Raw genomic sequence first — 27518 nt, 5'->3', positions numbered from 1 at the left:
TGTAATCAACCATATAAATAAACTGAAAGAGAAAACCATATGATCATTTCATTAGATGCTGAAAAAGCATTTGACAAAATTCAACACCCCTTTATGATAAAGGTCTTGGAGAGATTAGGGATACAAGGGTCATACCTAAATATAATAAAAGCTATTTACAGCAAGCTGACAGCTAACATTAAATTAAACGGAGAAAAACTCAAAGCCATCCCACTAAAATCAGGAACACGACAAGGATGTCCACTCTCTCCATACCTCTTCAATATAGTGCTTGAAGTTCTAGCAATAGCAATAAGACAACATAAGGGGATCAAGGGGATCCATATTGGAAAGGAAGAAGTTAAGCTTTCATTATTTGCAGATGATATGATAGTATACATAAGCGACCCCAAAAACTCTACCAAAGAACTCCTACAGCTGATAAACACCTTTGGGAATGTGGCAGGTTACAAAATCAACTCCAAAAAATCAGTTGCCTTCCTATACACTAAGGATAAGGAAGCAGAGAGGGAAATCAGAGAAGCATCACCTTTCACGATAGCCACAAATAGCATAAAATATCTTGGGGTAACTCTGACCAAGGAAGTGAAAGATCTGTTTGGCAAGAACTTTAAGTCTTTGAAGAAAGAAATTGAAGAGGACACCAGAAAATGGAAGGATCTCCCTTGCTCTTGGATTGGGAGGATCAACATAGTAAAAATGGCAATTCTACCAAAAGCAATCTATAGATTCAATGCAATCCCCATCAAAATCCCATCAAAATTCTTCACAGATCTGGAGAAGACAATAATCAACTTTATATGGAAAAACAAAAAACCCAGGATAGCCAAAACAATCTTATACAATAAAGGATCGTCTGGAGGCATTACCATCCCTGACTTCAAACTCTATTACAGAGCTACAGTATTGAAAACAGCTTGGTATTGGCATAAAAACAGAGAAGTCGACCAATGGAATCGAATAGAAGACCCTGACTTTAGCCCACAAACCTATGAACACATGATTTTCGATAAAGGAGCTAAAAGTATACAATGGAAAAAAGAGAGCATCTTCAACAAATTGTGCTGGCAAAACTAGATGTCAATCTGTAGAAGAATGAAAATAGATCCATATCTATCACCATGCACAAAACTCAAGTCCAAATGGATTAAAGACCTCAATATCAGTCCAAACACACTGAACCTGATAGAAGAGAAAGTGGGAAGTACTCTACAACACATGGGCACAAGAGAACACTTCCTACGTATAACCCCAGCAGCACAAACACTAAGGACATCATTGAATAAATGGGACCTCCTGAGGCTGAGAAGCTTCTGTAAAGCAAAGGACACTGTCACTAAGACAGAAAGGCAACCCACTGACTGGGAGAAGATCTTCACCAACCCCGCAACTGACAAAGGTCTGATCTCCAAAATATATAAAGAACTCAAGAAATTAGACCGTAAAAGGTTAATCAATCCAATTATAAAATGGGGCACTGAGCTGAACAGAGACTTTTCAACAGAAGAAGTTCAAATGGCCAAAAGACACTTAAGATCGTGCTCAACTTCCTTAGCAATTAGGGAAATGCAAATCAAGATAACATTAAGATACCATCTTACACCTGTCAGAATGGCTAAAATCAAAAACACCAATGATGGCCTCTGCTGGAGAGGTTGTGGAGAAAGGGGCACACTCATCCATTGCTGGTGGGAATGCAAACTTGTGCAACCACTTTGGAAAGCAGTGTGGCGGTTTCTCAGGAAAGTCAGGTTCAACCTACCTCTCGACCCAGCAATACCACTATTGGGAATATACCCAAGAGATGCCCTAACATACAACAAAAGTATATGCTCAACTATGTTCATAGCAGCATTGTTTGTAATAGCCAGAACCTGGAAACAACCTAGATGCCCTTCAATGGAAGAATGGATGAAGAAAGTATGGAATATATACATATTAGAGTACTACTCAGCAGTAAAAAACAATGACTTCTTGAATTTTGCATACAAATGGACGGAAATTGAAAACACTATCCTGAGTGAGTTAAGCCAGACCCAAAAAGAGGAACATGGGATGTACTCACTCATATTTGGTTTCTAGCCATAAATAAGGGACATTGAGACTATAATTCGTGATTCTAGAGAAGCTAAATAAGAAGGTGAACCCAAAGAAAAACATATAAGCATCCTCCTGAATATTAACCTTCATCAGGCGATGAAAGAAGACAGAGACAGAGACCAACATTGGAGCACTGGACTGAAGTCTCAGGATCCAAAGGAGGAGCAGAAGGAGAGAGAGCAGGAGCAAGGAACTCAGGACCGCGAGGGGTACACCCACACACTGAGGCAATGGGGATGTTCTATCGGGAACTCACCAAGGCCAGCTGGCTGGGGTCTGAAAAAGCATGGGACAAAACCGGACTCGCTGAATATAGCGGACAATGAGGACTACTGAGAACTGAAGAACAATGGCAATGGGTTTTTGATCCTATTGCACGTAATGGCTTTGTGGGAGCCTAGGTAGTTTGGATGCTCACCTTAATAGACCTGGATGGAGGTGGGTGGTCCTTGGACCTCCCACAGGGCAGGGAAACCTGATTGCTCTTTGGGATGAGGAGGGAGGAAGACTTGATTGGGGGAGGGGGGGAAATGGGAAGTGGTGGCAGGGAAGAGGCAGAAATCTTTAATAATTAAATAAATTAATAAATAAATAAATAAATAAAAAGACTTATCCTATTCTGATAAGCAACTTAAGGAAGTGTAAGTGTATTGATTAATTTTCTGTTGCTATCATAAAACCCCATGGCCAAGGCAACTTAGAGAAGAGATTTGGAGGCTTATGGTTCCAGAGCAAAAAGAGTTCATCTAGTGGGGAGGCAAGAGAGCAAGCAATAAACATGAAGGCAGCAACAGGAACCTAAGCGCTCACATATTCCAACACGGGCACAAAGCAGAGAAAGCAAACTGGAATTTCATCAAGGTTAGAATCTCTCAAAGCCTGCCCCCAGTGAGCTATTTCCTCTAGCAAACCCACATTTCCCCAACCTCCTCAAACAGCATCGTCAACTAGGGCTCTGGTGTTCAAATACAAGAGTCTATGGGGAATATTCTCAAACAAACCACTACAGGAATAAAAGAGTTTATTTGAATTACAGTTCCATATTATAACCCACTATTTCAGGGTGGTCAAGGCAGGAATTCAAGCAACTAGTCACATCATATCCACAGCTACAGCAAAGGGAAATGAACGTGCCCATTCTACCAGTTTGTTAGATTATTCTCATCTAGCTTTCTCCTATTCCTGTGTAGTTGAGGACCTCTTACCTAGGGAATGGTGCTGCTCACCATGGGCTGGGTCAGCCTACATCAATTAACAATCAAGACAGTCCCCAACAGGCATTCTCACAGACCAGAATGATCTAAATAGTCCCTCAGTTGAACCCAGGTATTCTAGGTTGTGGCAAGTAGACATTTAGAAGTACTCAGGCCTGGACCAGTGGACCATTGTGTCATCAACTCTTGTTTCCCCTATGATTAACGATGTTAACATCTCATGGGTTTGTCTGCCTTTTGATGAAATAACTTGAATGCTTTTGTTCATTTCCTGACTAGACTTTTTTTTCTCTTATTATTCTTTTTCTGCTTATTTCTTATTACTTGTTATTTGACAGCTTATGACTTCAAAGTTGTCTTCCTAACCACATAACAGGTCCCTGAAGAACATGTCTTTAATTTGGTGCAATCCAATTTATTACATTTTTCTTTTATACAGTGTACATTGGTATCAAGTCAAAGGATTCTATGGTTGACCCGAGTCTCAAATATATCCTCTTTGTTGTGGACTATTATTTTAACGAGGCAAAGATGTGTAACATCTGTTTCTGCTGCATTTGTTTAATTATGCAAAGATGAGTGGCATTTGTTTCACCTTGCCTGCCTGAGGCACCTGATTGGTCTAATAAAAAGCTAAACAGCCAATAGCTAGGCAGGAGAGGGATAGGCAGGGCTCATCAGCAGAAAAAATAAGTAGGAGAAATCTAGGCTTGAGAGAAAAGAAGGAGAGAATGAGGGAGAAAGAGAAGGACACATCTGGGACCAGAAGCCAGGAAGCTGCCAGCTGCCAGAGAGACATCAGGAAAGTAAGATATATAGAAAGAAAGAAAAGTAAAAAGCCCTGAGGCAAAATGTTGATAAAAAGAAATACATTATAATAAGAGCTAAGATAAGGCTGAGCATTCATAACTAATAATAAGTCTCTATGTAATGATTTAGGAACTGATTGGTGGCCCAAAAGAAAACCTGTTAACACCTCTTTTTTTCTGTTTTATAATTTACATTTCTACTCAAGTCTATGGTTTATTTTGAGTTATTTTTTGTATAAGCAGGAGGTTCAGGTCAAAACTTATGGTTTTAATTACAGATGTTCAATTGCCCTGGGACACTCATTGATGATGCTCCCCTTCTGTAGCGGCGTAAATGAAGGCAGACAGAAATTATAATAAAATATTCAGCTTTAATTAGGAAAGACTTACAGAACCTGAGGTTTCAGGGGAGAACAGGAAAGCAGAAGGGAAGGGAGGGAGCACACCAGCAATATTTATTAGTAAAAAATATCCTCAGGGGACCCCGCCCTACAAGCAAGGTGATTGGCTGGGGCTTCCCCTACATCCTTCCTTCTTTGAACGGCTTTGATGTCTTTATCAAAAAAATCAATGGAGGTTCCTTCAATGTTCCTTCAATACCACACAAGCTAGCTTTAGTTTTTCAAGTTTTAAATTATGTTTTGTGTATACGCATCCATGCACATACACAAGCTCCATGTCACAAATGTGTCAGTCAGAGAACAGTTACCCATGTGGGGTGCATGAATTGAACTCAGGACGCAGACTTGGTGGCAAGCACCTTTACTCACTGAGCCATATTGCCTGCCCTCTAGCTTTAGAATAGATCATAGTATCCAGCAAAGTTACTCCTCTCACTTTGTTCTTCATTTAAATATATCTTGGGTATTTTGGGGTCTGTGGCTTCTGTATATATTTTGTCATATATGGGCTGTGCCTATTTGAGGCTTTATGGGTGTTTCAATGTGATTGCCTTAAAACAACTGCTTAATTTCAAAAGAATTTTAAAAGTTACTATATTAAGTCTTATTCTTGGAACATGATGGGCATCTTCACTTACCTGAATCTTTTTTTCTATATTTCATCAAATTTTTAAAAATATTTATTTTATTTTTAATCATGTGGGAGAGGGGTATGAATTACATGAATGCAGGTACTCACTGAAGCCAGAAGAGAATTTTGGATTCCTGGGAGTGAGAGGCAGTTATGAGCTGCCCAATGTCAGTTTTAAGAACTAAGCTCAGGTAGCAAAAGCTCTTAACCACTTTTCTGTCTCTCCAACCCCTATATTGTGTCTCAGTCTTACATGTTTATTTGGGTCTTCTTTTATTTATTTCATCAACATTTTAAAATTCTCAGCAAACACACATTACTCACGTCGTGGTGGGTTCATACCTAAAGATTTTATTTCCCTGGTGGAATTGCAATTGGTATGTGATAATTTCAGTTTTTATATGTTACTTTTAGTCTTTAGAAGTTAGATTTGCTTTTGTGTACATTTGTTTTGTCCTATAACCTAGATGAACTAACTTATTTATTCTAATAATTTTCTACAGAGTCTCTAGAATTTTCTATTAGATGATTGTATCATTTATATCTTAATGTTCAGCCTCTCTCTCTGCTTCCTGACTGCAGATGCAATGTGACCAGCCAGTCTCCTGTTCCTGCCCCCATGCCTTCCCTGCCTCCCCTACCCCTTGTGGACTGTATTTCCTCAAACTGCGAGCCAAATATCATCCTTCTTCCTTTAAGCTGCTTCTCTTGGGGCATGTTTGGTCACAACAAAGAGAAAAGTAACTAATGGGAGGCCTTTCCTGATAATCCCAGCTCTCCACAGACCTCTGACCAATGCATTTTACAGCATTTTTTCTTTTTTTTTTTTCTTTCTTTTGATTTTTTGAGACAGGGTTTCTCCGTAGCTTTTGGTTCCTGTCCTGGAACTAGCTCTTGTAGACCAGGCTGGCCTTGAACTCACAGAGATCCACCTGCCTCTGCCTCCCGAGTGCTGGGATTAAAGGCGTGCGCCACCACCGCCTGGCTAGCATTTTTTTCTTTTAAAACTGAGGTGCTTACCTTATTCAAAAGTATCATATGTATAAGAACTCTACCACTGTGGTCTGTTTGCAGTATGAGGTGCACTTAGAACTCATATAAGAATCACAGATGACAGGCAACACGAGGCTCCTGTCTTCCCTAGCTAGCAGCTGGCACCTGCTTGCCTGGGCATTTTTGTTGTTGCTGTTTGTCTTAGAATTTAAAAGTTATAGGCAGTCTGCTACATAACTGAGCCCAAACCCCAAGGAGGATGGGGAGTTAGGAGAGTTAGGCTACTGGAAATATTGTACTTCCCTGAAGAACTGAGCAAGTGGGAAATCCAGGAGGCAGGGCAATGAACTCGAGAATATAAAAACCACAGCCTTGAACCAAATTGAGCATGCCAGCCATCTTTGCCTTTTCTCTGGGTTGATGCCCAACTTTGCAAGTTTGTGAAGTCAACTGCCTCACTTTCGCTATTCTGACTCTCCAGCACTTTCTAAATAAAACGAAGATAATTGGTTCCTGCAGTTAGCCCCTTAGAAAGTCACCCTGTGCCACTTTTACCACCTACTACATTCTCCACAGTACCCAAAGCATAACTAAGCCATCAAAAAAAAAAAAAAATACTTGTTGATCCATTCACTGCCCTCCCCTTTTCTTTTTCCTGAATCCATGTGTTTTAATCAGAAGTGGGTGCACACAGAAGGGTTAGAGGGTTTAGCTTTCTGTTTGGGAAACATTCTGTCTGTGCAACATTTTCACTTAATAATGGTCTCATGAGGCTCTCCTTAAAGCTCTCCTTACACTGAAGCCCTCCTGTCGCTCGCTGTAAGGAATGGAATTCATGTTGCACATCTGTGGAACACCCAGTGGAGGCGTACGGCAGACTGTGACATGCATGCCTTCCAGCTCAGAGAGGGAACACCAGTGGAGGAGACCAAATAGAACCGAGTTCAAAGTGTGCTCTTTGGAATTACCTTTATAATTGTGAGGTGTTTGTGTGTGAGTGTAGTCTGTGTCTGTCTGTCTGTCTGTCTGTCTGTCTGTCTGTGTGGTACACACACATATGGGCGGGTAGGATGACTGTATCTGTGTCATGAGGACCAGGGGATGATGTCAGATATCCTGCTGTTTGTCTTTGCCTTATGGCTTTGAGACAAGGTCACTCACTGAACCTCTAGTTAGGTCATCGGCCAACAAAATCCAGCGATCTTCCTGTCTCTGTCCCCAGCAGCATCAGGGCTATAGGTGCCCATGGCCATGCTCAGCTTTTGATGCAAGTTCTAGGTTTCAAACGAGGATCGTCATGCTTGAACAACTGCTCTTGGCCACTGAACCATCTCCCCAACCCTCGGAGTTACTTCTTTTTTTTTTACTTTATTTTTTTTAAAGATTTTAGTAATTGTGTAGATGTGTGTATGGGGGGGGGTGTCTGCATTATCTCTGTATGTATGCATGTGTATATACATGTAAGTATGAATGCCCATGGAGGCTAGAAAGGGGTATTACATCCCCTGGAGGTGAGATTACCAAATTGTAAGCCACCCAACACGGGTGTTAGCAACAGAACTCAGGTCCTCATATGCACTGTGAACCAGGGCCATCTCTCTAGCCCCTGGCATTACCTTCCTAATGCCCTCCTCCATCAATCTCTTAACCAATTGCTTTTGTCCTCTCTCACACACACTACTACAACCTCTGTCATTCTGTCCTTTAATGTTAGCCACCCTTTGCCTATGAGAGGCTTGGGAGGCGATGGATGTTGCAGTTTGTGTATGAATTGTCCCCTCTGAAACTCAGATCAGGTGCTCTTTAGTGATGGTCCTGTTAAGAGGCATGGTGGGCCAAGGGAGAGAGCACGCGGGAACGGAGCAGAACCAGCCAACAATAAGGAGAACATCCTCACTGCCGCAGGACTGGTGTGATGTCAAGAGAAAGCATTACTCTGGAGAACGATGGCATTGTGTTTTGTTTCTTTTGAGCATGCCCATTTACCCTGCTGCTTTCGGTCATCCCAGCTTGGTCTCTCAAGTCTCCAGACTGTGAGCAAAGATAAACTTTCATTTGTAAATTACCCAGTCTCCGCTGTTCAAAACAGAGATAATGGCACCTGGCTGACCCCTTTCCCACAATCCATGACTTCTAACCTTACCTAGCCAAGGTAGGTAGGACAAACACACCCCAGACTACAGCCTGGTGTCTTAAACAGCAAATGTGTTTCTCGTACCTCTAGAGGCGGTAGCCCAGGGTAAAGTGCCAGTAGAGCCAATGTCTGGTGTAGGAATGACTGTGATATAAGGTATAGAGAGTGTCAAGCAACTCTCTGGGGTCCTTTCAGGAAGGCACCAGTGCCGTTTACACACTCAGGATCTAATTACCTCTGAAAGCCCCTGCTTCCTTATGCCATTGTCCTAAGATTTCTACATAATTTTAGAGAACACAAGCACACAACTCTAGTACATCATGCAAGCCATGGCCTCATATCATGCACGGAACAGTCCTCTCTAGATTACCATTTCTTTAGAAGTGGTCATTGTTTAGTCCACTGAGGATTCTCAGGGACCCTGGGCTAAGCACTGGGTACAGTCCCCATATGGACTAAAATGGCAGGTGCAAGGACAAAGACTTAGAGCTGTAGACACCCAGACAATGAGCACCAACTGCTGGCACAAGAGACCAGGGAGAGCGTTCGTTAATTTGAGCTTAGTCTTGGAAGCTTTAAGGTTGAGATGAGACAGAGTGGAGGCCCTCAGAGGGGAGCAGTCTGAGATCAGCCCAGAGAGACCAAGGGAAAGGAGGTTGTTCTGTGTAAACAGAGTTCAGGGAGGCAGGGGATAGGAGGTAGGGCTCAGGCTAAACCGAGCCAAACTGAGATTTTTTTTTGTTCTCATATAAGGAATTTTAATTGAATTCTGTAACCAAGGGGAAAATAAAGAGCTTTTGTTTTAATTAGGGCGATGAGAAGATAGGCAGGAGTTTCAGAAAGATGAATGATGTGTCGCATTAGCTGAAAGTGATTTTTAAAACTTGTGTTTTACCTTATTAGATGCTGAAGGGGAACGCACGGATGAAACTCAAGAACCGTTCCAGATAGTATTTGTGAACAGACAACTAGGGAAATTCCCGCACTTGTGAAAGTGGCCTCTCGCATTGGAACACAGTCAGATTCGTGGTGTAGGTTGGGGCACAGTTGTGGCCTCCATCTGATGACCACAGCGAAAAGCCCCCACAGTGGTGAGAATAGGAAAGAACGTGCCCACACACACGGGCAAAATGCTTCCGAGGGCGAGGCAGGGGTGGGGAGATGATTCTGCAGGTAAAGTGCCTGCCACACAAGCTTGAGGACCTGAGTTCATGCCTCAGAGGTGCATACCTGTAACCCCAGCACTTGGGAAGCTGAGCAGGAAGATCATAGAGCTTGCCGGACTGTCAACTTAGCCAAACTACAGTGAGAGAAAGGTACCAAAAGTCAGCATCTCTGACATCCACATGTGTCTGCACAGGTGGCAAGTGCACACACACGAGAGAGAGAGAGAGAGAGAGAGAGAGAGAGAGAGAGAGAGAGAGAGAGGGAGGGAGGGAGGGAGGGAGGGAGGGAGGGAGGGAGGGAGGGAGAGACAGAGAGAGACAGAGAGAGAGAGAGAGAGAGAGAGAGAGAGAGAGAGAGAGAGAGAGAGAATATCAGGTCAGCCAGGCAGGGCAGGGAAACTTGGACTTTTTGCTCCGTGGATCTGGCTGCTGTGCACACTGGGAAACAGTCACACTTTCCTCTAATGAGGATAACAGCTCCCAGAGCAATTGTTAGCCACACCCAGGAGTGTTTGCAATAACCAAGGCATGATGAGCACATGAATCAGGATGAAAGCAAAGGACAGGAAGAACATTTGAAGCGTCGTTGGGCAGAAATAACAGCCTTGTGCCTGAACAGATGTCGTGTGCTTGGGGCAGGAAGTATTTGGGGATGACTCGGAAGTTTCTGATTTGGAAGTGGGGTTATCGTTGGCACACTGACAAAGAATAGTACTGGAGGGAAAGGCTGTCATTTAGTCTGAAACACTGCTGCTCTTAAGAAGCCCATGAGATAGAAACAGATGGCATGCTGCCCCCACAGTGCCCAACACACACCAAGGCTGCACCTTCACCTATGGTCCAAGTTGCTACCAGCTTTCTTGAGGATGGGGTGGGGTGCATGTACACATGTCTGCACATGTGTGTGGAAGCTAGAGGTCAGTCTCAATGTTATTCCTCAAAAGTCATCCACCTTATTTTTTGAGACAAGTGTTTTCATTGTCCAAGGTCTCTCACTGACTTGGAGCACAAGTGGACTAGCCTGGCCCGCCAACAAGCACCAAGGGATCTCTCTCTCTCTCTCTCTCTCTCTCTCTCTCTCTCTCTCTCTCTCTCTCTCTCCAGTTCTGTGATCACAAGAGCACACTGCCACAAACAGTCTTTTCTGTGCATGCTGGAGATTCAACTTAGGTCCTTAGGCTTACGCAGCAAGTACTTTACCATCACATCCCTCCCCGGTCCTCCCCAGCTACCTCTCCACCTGCCTCTTCTTTCATTCCCACCTTTCCAATCAGTTCTCCACGCACAGGATGGAATGGACTTTGGGTCTCCAGTGGTTTTGTGCTACACTTACGGAGGCCTAGAGAGTTCTAGGCCTGGCTCAGCCCCATCAGCCCATCACTCCCCTACCTGCCACAGCCAGGAGACCATGCTCTGATTCTGACTCCTTCCTTGTATTGCACACACACACTCTTTCTTCTACTCCCCTCTCTTCCTCCTCTTCCCTCTCCACTCCCCCATGTACTGGCTCCTATGCACACATACCCCATCATCTTCTAGACTGTTTCTACATCATCCCTCAGAAGAACCATTCCTTTTTTTTTGTTTGTTTGTTTTTTTTGTTTTTTTTTTTTGTTGTTGTTGTTAAGGAAGAGTTTCTCTGTGTAACGGCCGTGGTTGTCCTGGAACTTGCTTTGTAAACCAGGCTGGCTTTGAACTCACAGAGATCTGCCAGCTTTTGCCTCCTAAGTGCCAGGATTAAAGGTGTGCACCACCATGCCCCAACAGGAGAACCCTTCTTGATCTCAGCATGCCTGGGGCCAGTATAGGCCCCTGGCATTTCATTTCCTCTCTCCACTTGATACGACAGAACAGAGAGCGACTCTAATTCATCAGCTTATACCTAACTCCTAGCACTGCCTGCCCACAGAGCGGGAGCTGTTTGAGTATCCACTGAACTGAAACACTAATTTATACATTGACAAAGCAACACAGTGATGGGCAGAAAGAGAAAACTGTTAAAGGAAAACTACAACCCAAAAATGAAACAGAAGGGAAGCCAAGCACTGCACATGGATGTGAACCAGAGAAGAGGTGGGGGTGAGGGACCGGGGAGGTGGATCAGCACAGGACTCCTGCTCTACAAGCCTGAGGACCTGAGTTCAAACCCACACAAAAAGCCAGGTATGGATGCCTATGCCTATAACATCAGCATTGAAAGGGGCAGAGACAAGTGAATCCTACGAACTCACATTGAGCCTAGCTCAAAGGGCAAACTTCCAGTCCAGTGAGAGACCCTGTCTCAGGGCCATACAGAGTAATGAAAAAGACATCTGCTCTCCTGCCCAGGAGTGTGCACGCTCACATCCCGATGCGCTGGGATGACTGAGCTTGGTTATCGACTTGACCAGATGTGGACTCCACTCAGGGATAAGCTGTTGGACATTCTCGTGAAGAAATTTTCTTGATAAGGTTGTTTGAAGTGGGAAGAGTCTTCATAAATAGGGTCACAGCCTGGTGGCAGTCAGATAGAAAGGTGTAGAAGAAGGAAGCGTTGCTTCTCGTCTACCTGCCAATTCAGCTACCCTGCTCACGATCTACCTTGCCGGTGCCACCACCGCCGCCGCTGCCACTGATGCTGCTGCTTTCCTTCACCCATATCAGAACCCGGCTTCCTCCATCTCCCAGCAACCCTCCAAGAATGTTCCATGTTCTCAGCCTTTCCAGAGTGAAAACAACCATTTCTGGACTACTTGGACAACACCGAATAAGCTGATCCCTAAAATGTCCTTTTAATATATTTTTATTTTTAAGGATCCTTGCTTAATACATGCATGTACCACATACATACAACACACAATAAAACATACTCAAGCCCATACATACACATACACTCACGTATGCCATACACAATACACACAACCACACACAACAGAAAACATACACAAGCCCATACACGCAAGCACACCACACAGAATACAAACATACACAAACACACACATGCATACACACACATACAATACACCAATATACACAACACACAATAGAGCATACACAAGCACATGCATGCATACACACATACAATACATACAACACACAATACAAGCATATACAAGCACACACAAACAATACACACAACACATAATACAAGCATATTCAATACACACAATACGCGATACAAGCATACACAAACACACAGATGTATACACACACATACACCATACACAACAAACAATACAAACATACACAAGCACATACATGAATATACACACATAGACTACACACAACACACAGTACAAGCTACACAAAGCACACCACACACACACACAGGAATAGGGAAAATACAAATAAAACGGGTGGCTGAAAGGGAGAAAGGGCTTAAAGGGACTAGAGGAAGGACAGGGTGTTTAGAACAGAGACTGAAGGAGGAAACCAGCACATCTGTATGGTACCATGAAAAGCAAAAGCAATTGACAGTGGACACCCATCATTTCCCAGCCGCTGCAGTGCATCCCCCTGCCATCTGCACCTCGGGGTGAACCTATCGTGGCTGGCTCTTCCCATCTCTCCACACAGCTGCTCACCCAACAGAAAAAGTCAACCATGGCAGCTTTGTTCTTCTTACTAGCAAACTTGTTTCCAGACTCCTAACCAGAGACAGCAGGAGACTGAACAGGACAGCAAGGGGTTCTGTGATCTACAAAGGGATGTCAGAATTCTCCCAGATGGGCCAGTTCCACAGGAGAGATTCAGGCCTAGTACCATAAATCTGACTGTGATGGCTCTTCTTTTCAACTGGGTAACTTCCGGAATGGGCTACCACCCAAGCTACTGTGCACACCTGCAAGGGATTTTTGTTGATTGGATCATCTGAGGTGGGAAGACCTACTTTAAATCTAGGCCACAGCCTATATAAAGGACATGGAAGAAGGAAGAGCTTGCTCTTTGACTCCTTGCCCCAGCTTTCACTGGCAAGTCTACCCCTTTACTGCCACTAGAGTCTACTTCTTCAAGATTCTGGTGCATACTGAAGACCAGCTGAGACGTCCAGCCTCGTGGACTGAACAACTATTTGATTCTTGGACTTTCCATATGGAAATAACCATTGTTGGATTAGCTGGACCACAACCTGTAAGATTTTCTAATAAATCCATAGATAGTTGCGTGGATGGATAGATGGATAGATAGATAGATGACAGACAGACAGACAGACAGACAGATAGATAAATGATAGTCATTGTATCAGTCCTATTTCTCTAAAGAACCCTGACTACTAATACTCTGGTCAAAAGTTCATGGTTCAGGAGGCTCTAGGCTCCTGAGGGAACCCACTCCTATTGTTTTGCTAAGTGGTCATTTTGCCAAACTACTGTTCAAATATTTACGTCTATACTCAGAACAGTGCTCTCAACCTTGGCCAGAGAAACTTCTTTTTACACGGGGCAACAGTTGATACAGAGACTCATAGCTAGTTAAGGTTTTGAGAATAAATGCCCGTCAAGTTCTTGGACCTGAGTGGTACGTTTGTATCACTCCATCCATGGTCCCTGGAATGTTACAGAAGACGGGGAAGAAATCTTTGTAAATGCCAGAAAATAGGGAGCAGTGTTGTGAACGCTATCCTCTGGACGTGGTCATGGTAGTGACAACCCACAGCAGCTCTGCTGCTCCGCACCCGAATGCATCTACATCCTGGAGTGAATGGGGGAGGGCTGTGTGGCTCCAGCCCTCCCCGAGGGACACCTGGCAGTTTGCCTCACTGGGAAATGGTAGTCATTTTCTTCACTTCTCTTACACTGCCCTGGCTCTAGCAACTGACCCGCATCCACAAGGAAAACAATCCTCCCACCTGAGTTAATATGTCACTGTGCAAAAAAGGTTACACTCATTACAGGAGGTGTGACTTCCGATGAAAAGAACCACAGCTCTTTTCTTCAGAGAGAACCGCCATCACCTTCTTGTACAGAGAAGTCCTTAACCAAAGCAGTCATTCCACCTCTGAGACCCGTGAGGACCCAAATCCCCTGGCCTTAGGGGAGGGTGGAGAGGGCAGAGCAGGCAACGGGCCACCAACTTCCCTCCTACTGATGGGCATAGACACTGGGAGGTAGGTAGACATTTCAGCATCCCAGACTCTGGCCCACCTCTGACTAGTCCCACTTTCTGATAGTGCTTACTATCTGTTGTTTAATTTGGTGAAAGTCAAATAAAAACACCCATCAAAAACTTTACTGAACATTCCATAAGAGCACATCGTGTGTGCGTGCGTAAGTGTGCTTATGTGTTTGCAGGAGCATGGTAGGAAGGTGTATAAGACCAGAGCTCAGGTGTCCTTCCTCAGGCACCATCCAGCCCTGTTTCTGGTGTTGTTTGTTTGTTTTAGATCAGGTCTTCCACTGGCTGGGAAATCACTGAAAAGCCTAGATTGTATGGTCAGCAAGCCTCAAGGATTCCTCTATCTCTGCCTCCCTTGCACTGGAGATTACAAGAACATGCCCCCATGCTTGGCTTTTTTAGTGAATTCTGGGTCAAATTCGGGTCTCTATGCTTACCAGGAGAGATACTTCAGCAACTGAGTCATCTCCAGAGTGCCACTAGCGCAAATCTTAAAATGCAACTTTATCTATAAAGTATCGTTCCTATGAATATTTGAAATTCGAGGGAAAGACCATGGTATTTCCATTTTAGTGGTCACACACCTTGGCAGAGACACATTCTTCTTTCCTGGGTGCCTAGGGCAACCCTGTCCCTCTGACACATGTGATGTCGTGTATCCTGCTGCTGCACTTGCTACTCCTTGTGTGGCAATGCCAGGAAGGACACGCAGGCTGCTCCAGGTGCCAATCGGCATCGGAACCTTGACACATTCAGGAAGTGAGGACTCAGGCTTCTGGTTCTGTAAAGACCTTGGAACACTGGACCGGGGAGACAATACTTGATAAAGTGTTGGCCATGCAAGCATGAGGAATGAAGACCTGAGGCCAATACCCCAGGAGAATGTACCTGTAATTCTATCAGTGTGGGGGTGGACTCAGGAGAACCCCTAGGGCTTTCTTGAAGAATTGGCAAGCTCCAGGTTCTTTGAGAAATCCTGTCTCAAAAACTAAAGTGGAGAGCAACTGAAGAAAATATCTGACATTAACTTCTGGTCTCCATGCGTATGTGCAAATATGCACATACGCACTCACGCACGTACACACACACCTAGTCACAGTTTCCTTTGCATGTTAGTCAGTTTCCCCTTACTATGACAGAATACCTAAGATAATCTGCTGAAAAGAAAGATGTCACTCACAGCCTCAGCAGCTTTTCCATTCATGGTCACTGTAAATTTACTGTGAGACAACAAACACATCAGAGTTATTCTGATTTTAAACATATTTTCTTTAATAGGAGCCCTCTATTTGGGATAGTGGCAGTAGAAATATTTAACATTTGCAAAGTAAAAGGCGATAGTATTAAAGTTATTCTCAGTAGGTACCTCTAGACTGTCAAGCAACGACCGGCTTTGTGCCTACAGAGCTCCACAGAATGACCCCAGCCGAGTGTGGCTGATGTGAAGCCAGATGAAGGCCAAACTTCAGGGACTGTGAAAACCTGGGGCAGAGTAAACTTCACACCTGGGATGGTGACCAGGACGCTGCTCAGATGGTAAAGCACTTGCTCACAAGCACAAAGACCAGAAGTTGATTCCAGCACACACAGTGAAATAAAAACCATTAAAGGCAGCATATACCTGTAATCTCTGGGGCTGGGAAGACAGACACAGGAGGATGTGGGGCTCACTGGCCAGCTGGTCTGGTGGTGTCAATGATCTCAAGGTTCAGGGAGAGACCCTATCTCAGAAACTAAAGTGGAGAGCAACTGAGGAAGACATCCATCTCTCTCTCTCTCTCTCTCTCTCTCTCTCTCTCTCTCTCTCTCTGTCTGTCTGTGTGTGTGTGTTTGTGTCTCTGTCTCTCTCTCACACACACACAATTTTGAATGAATTCTTTGCTTCTTTTCTACCACCTTAACAGGAAGAAGAGAACATAGACTGTGGTGTAGGTTTCCTCTCTGGAACAAGAACATACTTCAGAAGAGACCTTTGTGTGACTTCACATCTGAAGCCTCAGCACAAGAACAATGAGTTATCTAAACTTTTTTTTCCCTCAAAACATCATGGCTTTGAGTGGTTTCCATTGTATTCACGTGGCTACCAGGTGATCAGAAACCCAGAAGCTCTCATGGATACTGCAGGGCCCCTTCTCAAGCTAGCTCTTCGAAATGCCTCTTCTGAAGGTTTGGGGTGTGTGGGCAGTTTCTCATAAGATCTGCAAGTCACAGCTAGAAACCCAGACCTCAGTACCTATGGCACCCCACCCCACAGTAGCATAATACATCCCTACGCCTGGAATCCTGGGATTGATGTACCGATGAATCTGACAAGCTGCTGCTTTCAACACAGCAAGTTCTGAATATTGATCCCTTGAAGAGGCACCAGCTTGGAACAAGGAAGATGTGAGCTTCCAGAGAACAGCAGCAGCCATCTCCTGTGGGTGGACAGGAGAGTCAAGAAGCCCCCAGACCCCCCTAGTAAGCATGAAGATACGCTATGCAGAAAGTCAGATCTCAGTCCTTGAAACATTGCTTGCGGTCAAGTGATCCAAAGGAGATCCTTAGTCCCCCCAACTGGCTTGATTAGCACCATTCATAATTATTCCAAAACTCGGGAGAAAATGTGAACACAGGCAGATGAACCTAACAGGGGTCTTTGTCGGTGTTGTTGCTTTGGTGGGGAGAAGGTGACAAGAAATCAAAGTAGAACAAAATGAGTTGTTTTCTGCCACTGTAGGAAAGCGATAATTACAACCTGGAACCAGTCATTACCAGAATCACATGGGAAGTCATGTGTATTCACCACACATGTACAAACGCCAAACATTAGCAAGCAGTTAGTCATAGTTCATGGTCAGCATCTATCCTTAGAGTACAGTCATACACACTCCAGGGTCACTATCTACCCTATAGTACAGTCACACACTCCAGGGGCATTATCTACCTTAGAGTACAGCCATACACTCCAGGGTCACTATCTACCCTAGAGTACAGTTACACACTCCAGGGTCATTATCTACCCTATAGTACAGTCACACACTCCGGGGCATTATCTACCCTATAGTACAGCCATACACTCCAGGGTCACTATCTACCCTAGAGTACAGTTACACACTCCAGGGTCACTATCTACCCTATAGTACAGTCACACACTCCAGGGGCATTATCTACCCTATAGTACAGTCACACACTCCAGGGGCATTATCTACCCTATAGTACAGTCACACACTCCAGGGGCATTATCTACCCTATAGTACAGTCACACACTCCAGGGTTACTATCTACCCTATAGTACAGTCACACACTCCAGGGGCATTATCTACCCTATAGTACAGTCACACACTCCAGGGTCACTATCTACCCTATAGTACAGTCACACACTCCAGGGGCATTATCTACCCTATAGTACAGTCACACACTCTAGGGGCATTATCTACCCTAGAGTACAGTCACACACTCCAGGGGCATTATCTACCCTAGAGTACAGTTCCTATAGTACAGCCATACACACTCCAGGGTCATTATCTACCCTAGAGACCCTAGAGTTCTCTCTCTCTCTCTCTCTCTTTCTCTCTCTCTCTCACACATACACACACACACACACACAGCATCCAGCCTTTAGTAGAGTAACAAACACTGTGGTCAACATTCATTCTAGTACACAGTTACACACACCCCATGGTCAACATCCATTTAGTGCACACACACACACACACATACACTGTGGGCAACATCCTCCCACTCTGTAGTCCTGTGTTGAATGTCTCCTACCTGATCAGTTGGTTTTATCCAGCACATGTCAAGGTTTTATGTGGTAATACGTTTTCTCCTCCTCTCCAGATAGTATGTACACCCGGCCATTTCATTATGAATTAAATAATTCCACATTTTCCTTATCCATTTTCACGAGTGTGCTGGCTCCTCCTTTCCCCTCTCATCCCTGCCATCCTTTTTCATTCAAGCTGGCACTGGTGTCTGCTCTGGCACAGCAGTCCAGCCCTCTTCCTCCCAGGCAAGTGCCCTTCTAAAGGTACAGTGCCTGTCACAGATCCATCTTTCCAATTAGGCTAGATATCGGAGCCAGAACCCTCCCAATCATGACGTCAACATTTCTACCAGTCCAGCCTCCTGGCTTTAAAGACTACCAATGATAAAACTTCCAAAGCAGGCACAGTAATATCCAGAGAGATGAACTACCATGCAAGCCCACACCAAGTAGCTCTGCCTCTCACCAGCCAGCCTCAGACTCTGATGCACTATAACCTAAGCCAAGGCCACAGTTCAGCACAGCTTGTGAGACAACCCAACTTCCCTGTCACCAGGGCTTTGCTTAAAGGGTATTTAACATAGAACCTTTCAAAATGAGTCATCTGTGTAAAGGCAAAACCCAGTGCAGAGGACTGCCTTGTACAGGACAAAGTCGTGCTGGTAGCTTATTGTTCAGGGTGACTTTGTTCTTAAACGTGAATACAGATGAAACATATGAGGTCATTGGGAATTTCTAGAAATGAGACATTTGCTACTTTCTAACGAGAATGAAAATAGCACCAATTTAAATACCATTGGTTGCTCGGCTATGGGTTGCAGAGGCAGAAAGGGGTATGTATGTGTGTGAGTATATGATACATGGGGGTAGGGGTATGTATGTATGTGATGTCTGCGAGTGGGGATATGCATCTGAGTATATGATGTGTGATGTGTTGCATTGTGCAGTCAGTGTATTTGTGTATGTATGGAGGGTGTCATGTGTCTGTGTGTGTGGTATATAGCATGTGTGTATCTATGCAGGATGAGGATTATATGTTTGTGACATGTATTGTGTGTATCTGTATATGATTAAGATGTGGAATTTGTGTATATGCAGTGTGTGTATATGATATGTGCTATGTGTGTATGTGTGCAATGTGTAGCATGTATATATCTATGCAATGGGAGGGGCATGGCATAGTGATGTGAGATATGAGTCTGTATGTAGTGTATGACATGTGTGTATATTTATATGGTGTGTGTGATGTGTGAGATGTGTATTTATGTATGTGGTGTATATATGTGTGTAGTGAAGTGTGTGTGTCTCTGCAATGTGTGTGTGAGAGTATTATGGAACATGGTGTGTGTGGTGTGTACTTGTGGCGTGTATGTATAGCTCTGCAGTGTATGAGAAAATGGAGATATGTGGACATAAAGTGGTATGTGTGTGGTATCTGGCATCTGTGTACATCTGTGCATTGTGTATGTAAGATGTATAGATGTTTTATACATGATATGTGGTGTGTATGTGGTAATTGGTTATAATAATGTGCGTGTTTGTAATTACATGGGGCATGGGGTTGTACTCTGTATGTGTGGTGTGGTGTGTATGAGTATGTGTGGTATGAGTATATATCTATGTAGTGTGTGTCTGTGTGTGTAGGATGTAAAGTATATACTATGTGATATGTGTGGTGTATGGCATGTGTATATATTTTTGCAGTGGGGCGTAAGATATGGATGTGTGGCAGGGTGTGTTCAGTTTACACATCAATACTTACATCACATGAGAGAGGACACATTTTCCAGATCAAATTAAGAACTTAGCCAGTAATGCCATGAGAATTTGTAAAGATATTGCTCGAATGTTTTAGGCAATGTTTTCTTGCAAGCTATACATTACAAGGTTATTAAGAGACTTTAAGGGAAAACAACTTTTAAAGTTCAACTCATCAGAACTAAAACAAAATTCGATTTATTCCACTGCCTAAGGCATCATGGACACACTAAAACGGACTTGTAGTGACTGTTTGCTATGAACTTCAGTCACAGTTACTAAAGAGGAGCTGGAAGAAAGGACATCTTTATAGATGAGTCCAATCAAAATTTAAGAACAAATTTCAGGATAAAATTAGTTTATAAAAATATCCATAAAGATAAATAGAAGATTAATGAATAAAGCAGATGGCTCACACACCCCAGATGTCATCAGATTCATTAATCAGAGAAATAAAATTGTTTTAAAAGGGTTTATAAAATAAAAAAAAAAAACAAGTCCTTTTTCCAGAAGAAAACCAGTCCCAAATACCAGGGAATAACTCCTCCTTCTCAGTTGGTAAAACCTCCTCTAGCCCTGGGGATTCCGTGGTAGAACTCTAGCTGAGCATATGTTGGGCCCTGGGTTCAATGTCCAATACTGGGGGAAGAAATTTCCAGGAAGCTCGTCATCTTCATTCCAGTAAAAGGGTAATACCCACAAGCTGAAATACAGCTATCAGCAGGACCTATGAATAACCTAAGCTGCCAGCTCCCTGAGTGGCAATCACGGCATGCTCAGCTCTGCACAGGAGCCTTGAGCCTTAGTTCATCATTTGGATTGTCTTATTTTGACCGTTGGCACTTGGGCCTGCCCTAAATGTGTTCACTGCTCAGCACATCAACCCCTCTTGGCCTTTTAAAGTCTACATTCTAAACAGCCCTTCGTGTGAGGACCACACTGGAGTCGAAGGCTGGCCTGGGGCACACCACAGTCTCACACCCAACAATTGTAGTCTTAGCCTCTGCCAAGCAGTTCCAAAACCGGACCCAAGGCCTGTGTGTCCTCACAGGTTCTTCAGGGCCAGGCTCAGACTGACTTTCCTTCCTAAAGTCTCCCTAGAACCAGGGAGGAGAAGGAGGAGCAGCCTGAACGATCCACAGGGCAGTCACACCACACGCAGGAGAGCCACTGCCGAGCAATGCTCCTTCATCCCCAGCGTGTTACAGACTGTCACATCCAAACAAACAGAAAGCAAACTTTAGACAGACATGTAATGACACTATTCATGGTTCTTTGCTGCTAGAATTTTCTGCTATGTGTATCTGGGGTATGGTTTCTTGTTCTTTCTCTTTTATGCTACCACAATTGATCAAGTGCCTGGGCTACTTCGAGGGCTACAGTGTTGCCAGTGAGGCCCGGCTGTCCCTAGTCTAAACCTGAGCCCTCCTGAGTACATAAGCCTCTGCCCTTATTTAACAGCAGGCTCGGGGCTGTGACTAAGTTGACAGAGTGCTTACCTAGGGTGCTGGAAGCCCCAAGTTTGATCCCCAGCCCCAGGGGATCTCCATGAACTTGAGAGGGCTATACACACCTGCATCTTCCACATAGAATTAGGTAGGAGGGTCAGAAGTTCAAGGTCATCATTGACTATACAGTAAGTTCAAATCTAGCCTGGAATACTAAGACCCTGTCTCAAGAAAGGAAAAAGGAGCCAGGCGGTGGTGGCGCACACCTTTAATCCCAGCACTCAGGAGGCAGAGGCAGGCGGATCTCTGGGAGTTCGAGGCCAGCCTGGTCTACAAGAGCTAGTTCCGGGGACAGGCATCAAAGCTACAGAGAAACCCTGTCTCGAAAAAAAAAAAAAAAAAGAAGAAGGAAAAAGGAAAACTTTTTTTAAAAATGGGGGGGTAAACTAACAGCAGGCAGGGATAGTTGAAAATACAGGTTAAATGTGCTGTTAGCTTGGAATTCCTCTGGTCAAGAACTTTCTCAGTTTCATTTTTCCATCCTTCACTGGAAATGTCAGCAGCTGCTGAAGAAATGCTTTGATGTTGTGTCAACAGCCAATACCCATCAGGCTGCGGTATGTACAGTACCCCTGTCCTGTAGCCGAAGTATCTGAGTCTTATCACTGCTGTGTACAGCATCCCGTGACCATCTACCCCTAGGTACTTCTTGCAGAAAACCTGTGATGATGCCGTGTAGAAATCTTCCAGAAAGCTGGAAAGCATCAGGGACTGCCTTGAACTTGGAAAACAGAATTTTATCAAATGGAATTAAGGAGTTTTGCAAACTACAAACCTTCAGATTTTAGAACTGAGTTCCTGTTATAAAATGCAGGTTTTTGAAGGCATCAGAAGAATCCTTCACTCCTCAGTAACACTAAATTAAAAGATTTTCAGTTTTTCAATAAAACAAGTCATTTTAAAATTCAACATGGCAATGTGGGGAATCTGCTCGTGTGTGCCAACAGAGGGTCATTCGATCAGCTGAAGGCTACATGCACACAGGACTGCACTTTTCCTTTAATGTCTGGGTTTCTTTCTGTGTGAGCTCAGACTTCTGCAGGGATGCAGGGACCACCTCTGGGCTTGCGTTCACATGACACCACTGTTTATAGACGCTAAACAACAGGGACAATAGAGGACAGTACAGGTCACTAATGACTGGTACCATTCACCTCCATGTGCCAGGATCCCTGGGGCACTGCTGTGTCCTCTCCCTTGGGGACACAGGTAGCCTCAGAGTAGGCCCAATCAGCTCTCTGACCCTCAATGCACTGCCACTGGCTCTGAGATAACTCAAACCTGTTCCCACAGACAGAGTCTAGGCTAAACCACTATCTTCCTATGTTCCTCATTTGGCCCAGACCTTAGATAAAGTGGTTTTTCTACCTAAAATACCATTTTAATTTGTCTGGCTGAATATTCAAATTCCAGATTCAATGACCTGCTCCTTGGGAACGGATACAGCCGACGTCAAGCAAAGTGGTTCTTTCAAAGCGTGAGTTTGAGAATTGCCCCTCATTTTGAAAACAGCCTCTGTGTTCTGCCTAGCACATACCAGCAGCTTTGCCCAGCTCCACGTGTTTGTCTTAAATGCTTCACAAACAGAAGCATAAGATGCAATTATGAAGCTAACAGAGATAACGAATATGTTCTAGTCATGGTTTAGCCTCCAGGTAGCCGTGGTTTGGTTTCTGTTTGGTTTCTTGCTTCGTTGGTTTTACTCTTTGGACCCTGGACATATCATTTAAATAAGCAATATTCATCCCTTTAAAGATTAAACTCAACCAAATGTGTATGTTTGATGCTGACTGTGTCCCTTTTGCTAAAACATGATGCTAAAATATGATCTCTGAAAGGTCAAATTCAAGTGCAGACTGGAGGGGGGGAGGTTTCGGTGGCCACATTCTCTTTATGTGTTTTATACAGTCAAAGATAGCACGTATTCCTTTGGGGATTTGGTTCCAACCTGCCAAGATACTGCATATTTACCTGAAGATGCGCCATGTGGGTTTTTTTTTTTTAATTGGATCTGTGACTAGTGCTTACAGACCAGACTGTTCTACAGGTTTGTCAACACAGGTGGTGGGGAGAGCTTCTGTCTCATCAGAAAAGCCACACCTGAGGTAAGCCCCTGGGCTCTCTCCTGGCCCTCACCTGGGAGAAGCATGGTCGTGGCTGCTTCAACTGGTCAGACTGGAGGAAATGGGTTGGTAGATTACCTGAGCTGTACTGAGTACCTTAAACACCATGCTTGTGAACTGCAGGAATTCTGCCAGTTACATTGTGAATTTTTGAAAAACGATTAACATTATTTGTGTTGCAAGAAAAACTCCTTTCCAGCCTGGGGGAGCAAGAGCCCCAGCCTCATCCCCCTCTTAGCTCATTTGAAGGAAAGACTACTATTACCCAACAACTCCTTGAACCAAGACAGTTCAGGGCTGAAGAGTATCTTTCCAGGTAAAACACTAGAACCCCTCTTACAGGAAGCAAGGCTGCCTCTGCCCTGACCGCCAGAAGTTGGGCGTTCTTGCTCTGGAGGGGAAATATGGCCCACCCCGCCGCCACGGAAGGACACAGAAGTTGTGACATTGGGGTACATCCCTCGCCGGGGCTTGGGAGAGGTGGCTGCCACGTCTGACTAGTGTACTTCTGGTAGGCCAGACCATGATCTCAGGATGGACGCCTAGAGCGAGAGGGGACATTGACAGGACTCCTGGTGAAGTCAGCTGGCGGGAGTATGCCTCAACACCAGTGCTCTGGAGAAAGCAGGCCCTATGCGAGGTGACCAGACAGTTCAACCTTTACCCCACATACCAGCAAAAGGTACATTTGTAGTTCACTCCTTGCCCTGTCGAGCAAGAGGATGGCTAAGGAGGGCGCATTTCCTCACATCCAACCTTCGTCTGTGTTCCCCGCACCTTGAGGCTTCAGAGGACATTTGTCCCCAGGCGTCCCGACTCCCCCACGCACCCTGGCCCAGGACCTTCGCCCAGCTGTGTGGGTTACCCACCTTGACCACATAGGTGACTCCCGGCCCCAACACCTGCTCGCTGGCGTGAGGAGCGCCCCGCGGGGGCCTGGGCAGCGGCTCGTCGCCGGCCCGGCTCTTCCTGGTGGCGCTCATGTTGGCGGCCTGGGCGCGAGCCCCGGGGGTCGCGCTGCTACCGTCCGGGGCGGCCAGGCTGGGCGCGCTGCAGCTGCCTGAAAGCCGCGCGCCCGCCCGCTCCCGGGCAGCGGACGACAGGCCGCGCAGGCCGGAGCTGGAGAGTTTCAGGTGGGACACCTTGTGAAGCAGGTGGCCCAGGCTGCCGGGCCCATCGTCCGGCGCCTTGCGCAGCGCCTCGCCCGACACCAGGTAGGGGGTCGCCGCGGGCGCCGCCGCCGAGACCTTGCCGCCGCTGCCGCTCACCGACAGATTGTGGAGAAGGTCATCGACCGATGTCACCGAGTCATTCCTGAAGCGGTTGTACTTGGTGCGTGGAAGCATGCCCCTCCGTGAGCTCGCCGCATCCGCCCGGGCGCTGCTGGTGCCGGCCCTGGCGCGGGCTGCCGCGCATAGCACACGAGCCGCGGGCCCCGGAGCGGGACAAGGAGCTGGGGTCCCGGGACAGCCTTTTCCGGAGAGGGACAGCCGAGGCCGACGACCGAGCCCTCACACGGTTACAAGGCAGCAGAGCAACCGACACGCAGCGCGGGCCCGGGAGACCACGGGTTGGGGTGGAACGCTTGCCTTGCAAAAGTCATAGTTGCCGCTGATGGAGCGCCCAGCTGCACGGGGCTGCTCCCAGCAAAAGCGTGACTCACTCTGAGGAGACCCTTCTCAACAAAGGCTCGGTGAGCTCCGCAAACCACTTCCTGTAGCAAAAAGAGAGAGAGAGGGAGAGAAGAAAACGACATCCACCCGCTGACAGCAACTACAGCCAATCAGTTCTCAAATTTCCTTTTTCTACCTTCGCAGATATTTCCTTCCAATCTTTGCTTTTTCACCTACCCCTGCCCCATCCTGCATTTGTGCCAAAGGTAAATCCAGTTCCTTCAAATGATCTCTTGAACTTTCCAAAACCCATTATTCCATGCTAGGGTTCGTTCTTCCCCTGCCAAGCTCATGAGGATGAGCCCCAGAAGTGTCTGACAGCGAGCGATGCGTTAAAATGTGACGAAGGCTTTTTAAGAAGTCTTAGGCAAATCCTGATGAATCCTGATTTAGGAAGCAGCAACAATTTTTCAGAAAAAAAAAAAAGGAAAGAGGGGATCCTTCGCCCATCAGGTGAAGATGTAAAAAAAAACAAAAGGCGTCGTTTCCTGTGGTTTGCTTTTCTTGTTCATATCCACAGAGAAGCCATGAGTGTCTGCTGGCGAATGTCTGTGGCGATGCAATTCCTCAGACAACACACGAAAAAAAAAATCTGCACATGAACTTCTTCTCAGTACAGCTCAGGGGGTCTTGCCTGATCATTTACAGCAGCCAGCAGCCTTTCTCAGTCAGGATTAAGTTGAAAATCTACTTCCAAAAAAGAATGGTGCTTCTCTGATGAGCGGCAACAGGCTCCAGAAATCCATGCCAAGAAAGAAAAAGGGGAAAAAAGAGGGTTGAGCTCTGAGCTTTATTCCAACTGAATGTGTTTAAGCCCTGGAAGCACGCCTTAGTAACACCACCAATCCATGTCAATGTCCCTTCAGCTGCTGCTTTGCAGCCCTGCAGTCAGGCAGGAAAAAAAAAAAATGTGGCTGCTCTAACTGCCCATCAAATCCACAGGAAGAACCGGCCTCATCCTTGGGAGTCAGGCTCAGGCTTGCAATGACACACCACAGGCCTTCTTCCTGGCGTTTAGTAGAGCAGGACATCGACAGCCTCCCCGAAGGTCTGTCCAAGATTCTGAGACCCACTGACCCCTTCCTCGGTGGCCTCTGCCAGGTGGCCTCATGCGTTAAGATGGATAACCTGCATCACAGGGAAGTCAACCGCTGTCAAAGTTTCCTGGTAACTTCTGTGCCAGCGAATGCTTTTGCCTTCTAGCACACTAGCAGGTCACCCTGAGTCTTCTCACGCCCAGGGCTGATCTCAGGTGGCTGCGAGGTTCCCAGGCTTTCTGGGAGCCCCAGGAACGGAGTTTAGGGAGCGTCACCCATGGCGGGCGCACGGGTGAGGCCGGCTCCAGAGGACGAAGGAGCGCTGAGCAGCTAGGCCCGCCCTGTCGCAGCAAACGCGTCCCCACCGCTCTCCAACCGCGCCGCAGCCCTAGCCCAGCAGCCACCCCGCACTTTCTTTTTTCCCTTCCCCTAGCTTGCATAGCAACAGCAGATGCGCACCCCACGGACGATTTCGATGGTGATTAGAGTCCCCCTCCAATCTGAAGCAAGTCAGCCCCACCATTCCCAAACCGTGGTCTTCATTAGAAGCAGACAAAAAAACGACAGAATGTGAATGAGATGCTGTTTGTGTGAATGAAAGGGCCAGCGAGCGAGCCAGCGTTTCTGTGAATGGAGCGGGGCCTTGCAACCGGTGCCAAGCAATCCCCTGGGCTCAGGCGGCCTCAGCCAATGAGCGGCTGCGCCGATGACTCATTCAACAAAGGCTCGCTCAATAGTGGAAGATTCCATTTCAATCAAGGGCGGGATCTTTTATCCAACAGCAATGTGGGAAAAAAAGAGAGAAAGAAAAAAAAAAATAACACCGCCCAGATTGATTACAAAAATGCCGGGAGGAAGAGACAAGCCTGTGTAGAGAGAGGGGAGAATTTAGCTTTATAAGGATGTTGGAGACCAGTCGGGTCAGGTCCCGGTGAAGCAGGACCACTCTCTTGGAGGTGAGCTGTACCCAAACTTTCATTCACTGGTTCTTCTACATCATGGAGCAGCCATGAATGTACCAGCTTTTATTATGAATGCACACAGAAGACACAGTCAAAGAAGGCACAGTCAAAGGCTAGCCTCTTCCCCCTGAAGTCTTTCCTAATAAAGAAATCAAACATCTATGCAA

General features: G+C 45.6%; 1 protein-coding gene across 1 annotated transcript in view; it reads right to left on the bottom strand.

Moving 5' to 3' along the window:
• The window catches only part of Shc3 (SHC adaptor protein 3), a 123272-nt gene extending 96254 nt beyond the window's left edge, over positions 1–27018 (bottom strand). The window contains exon 1 of the mRNA XM_057788037.1: positions 24549–27018. Coding sequence (XP_057644020.1) covers positions 24549–25025 — 477 coding nt within the window. The 5' untranslated portion in view covers positions 25026–27018. The remainder of the gene's footprint in view (positions 1–24548) is intronic.
• Between the last annotated feature and the right edge of the window lie 500 nt (positions 27019–27518).

Source organism: Chionomys nivalis, chromosome 13, assembly GCF_950005125.1.
Source record: "Chionomys nivalis chromosome 13, mChiNiv1.1, whole genome shotgun sequence".
Taxonomy (NCBI): Eukaryota; Metazoa; Chordata; class Mammalia; order Rodentia; family Cricetidae; genus Chionomys; species Chionomys nivalis.
This window is presented reverse-complemented; position numbering and strand designations above follow the sequence as displayed.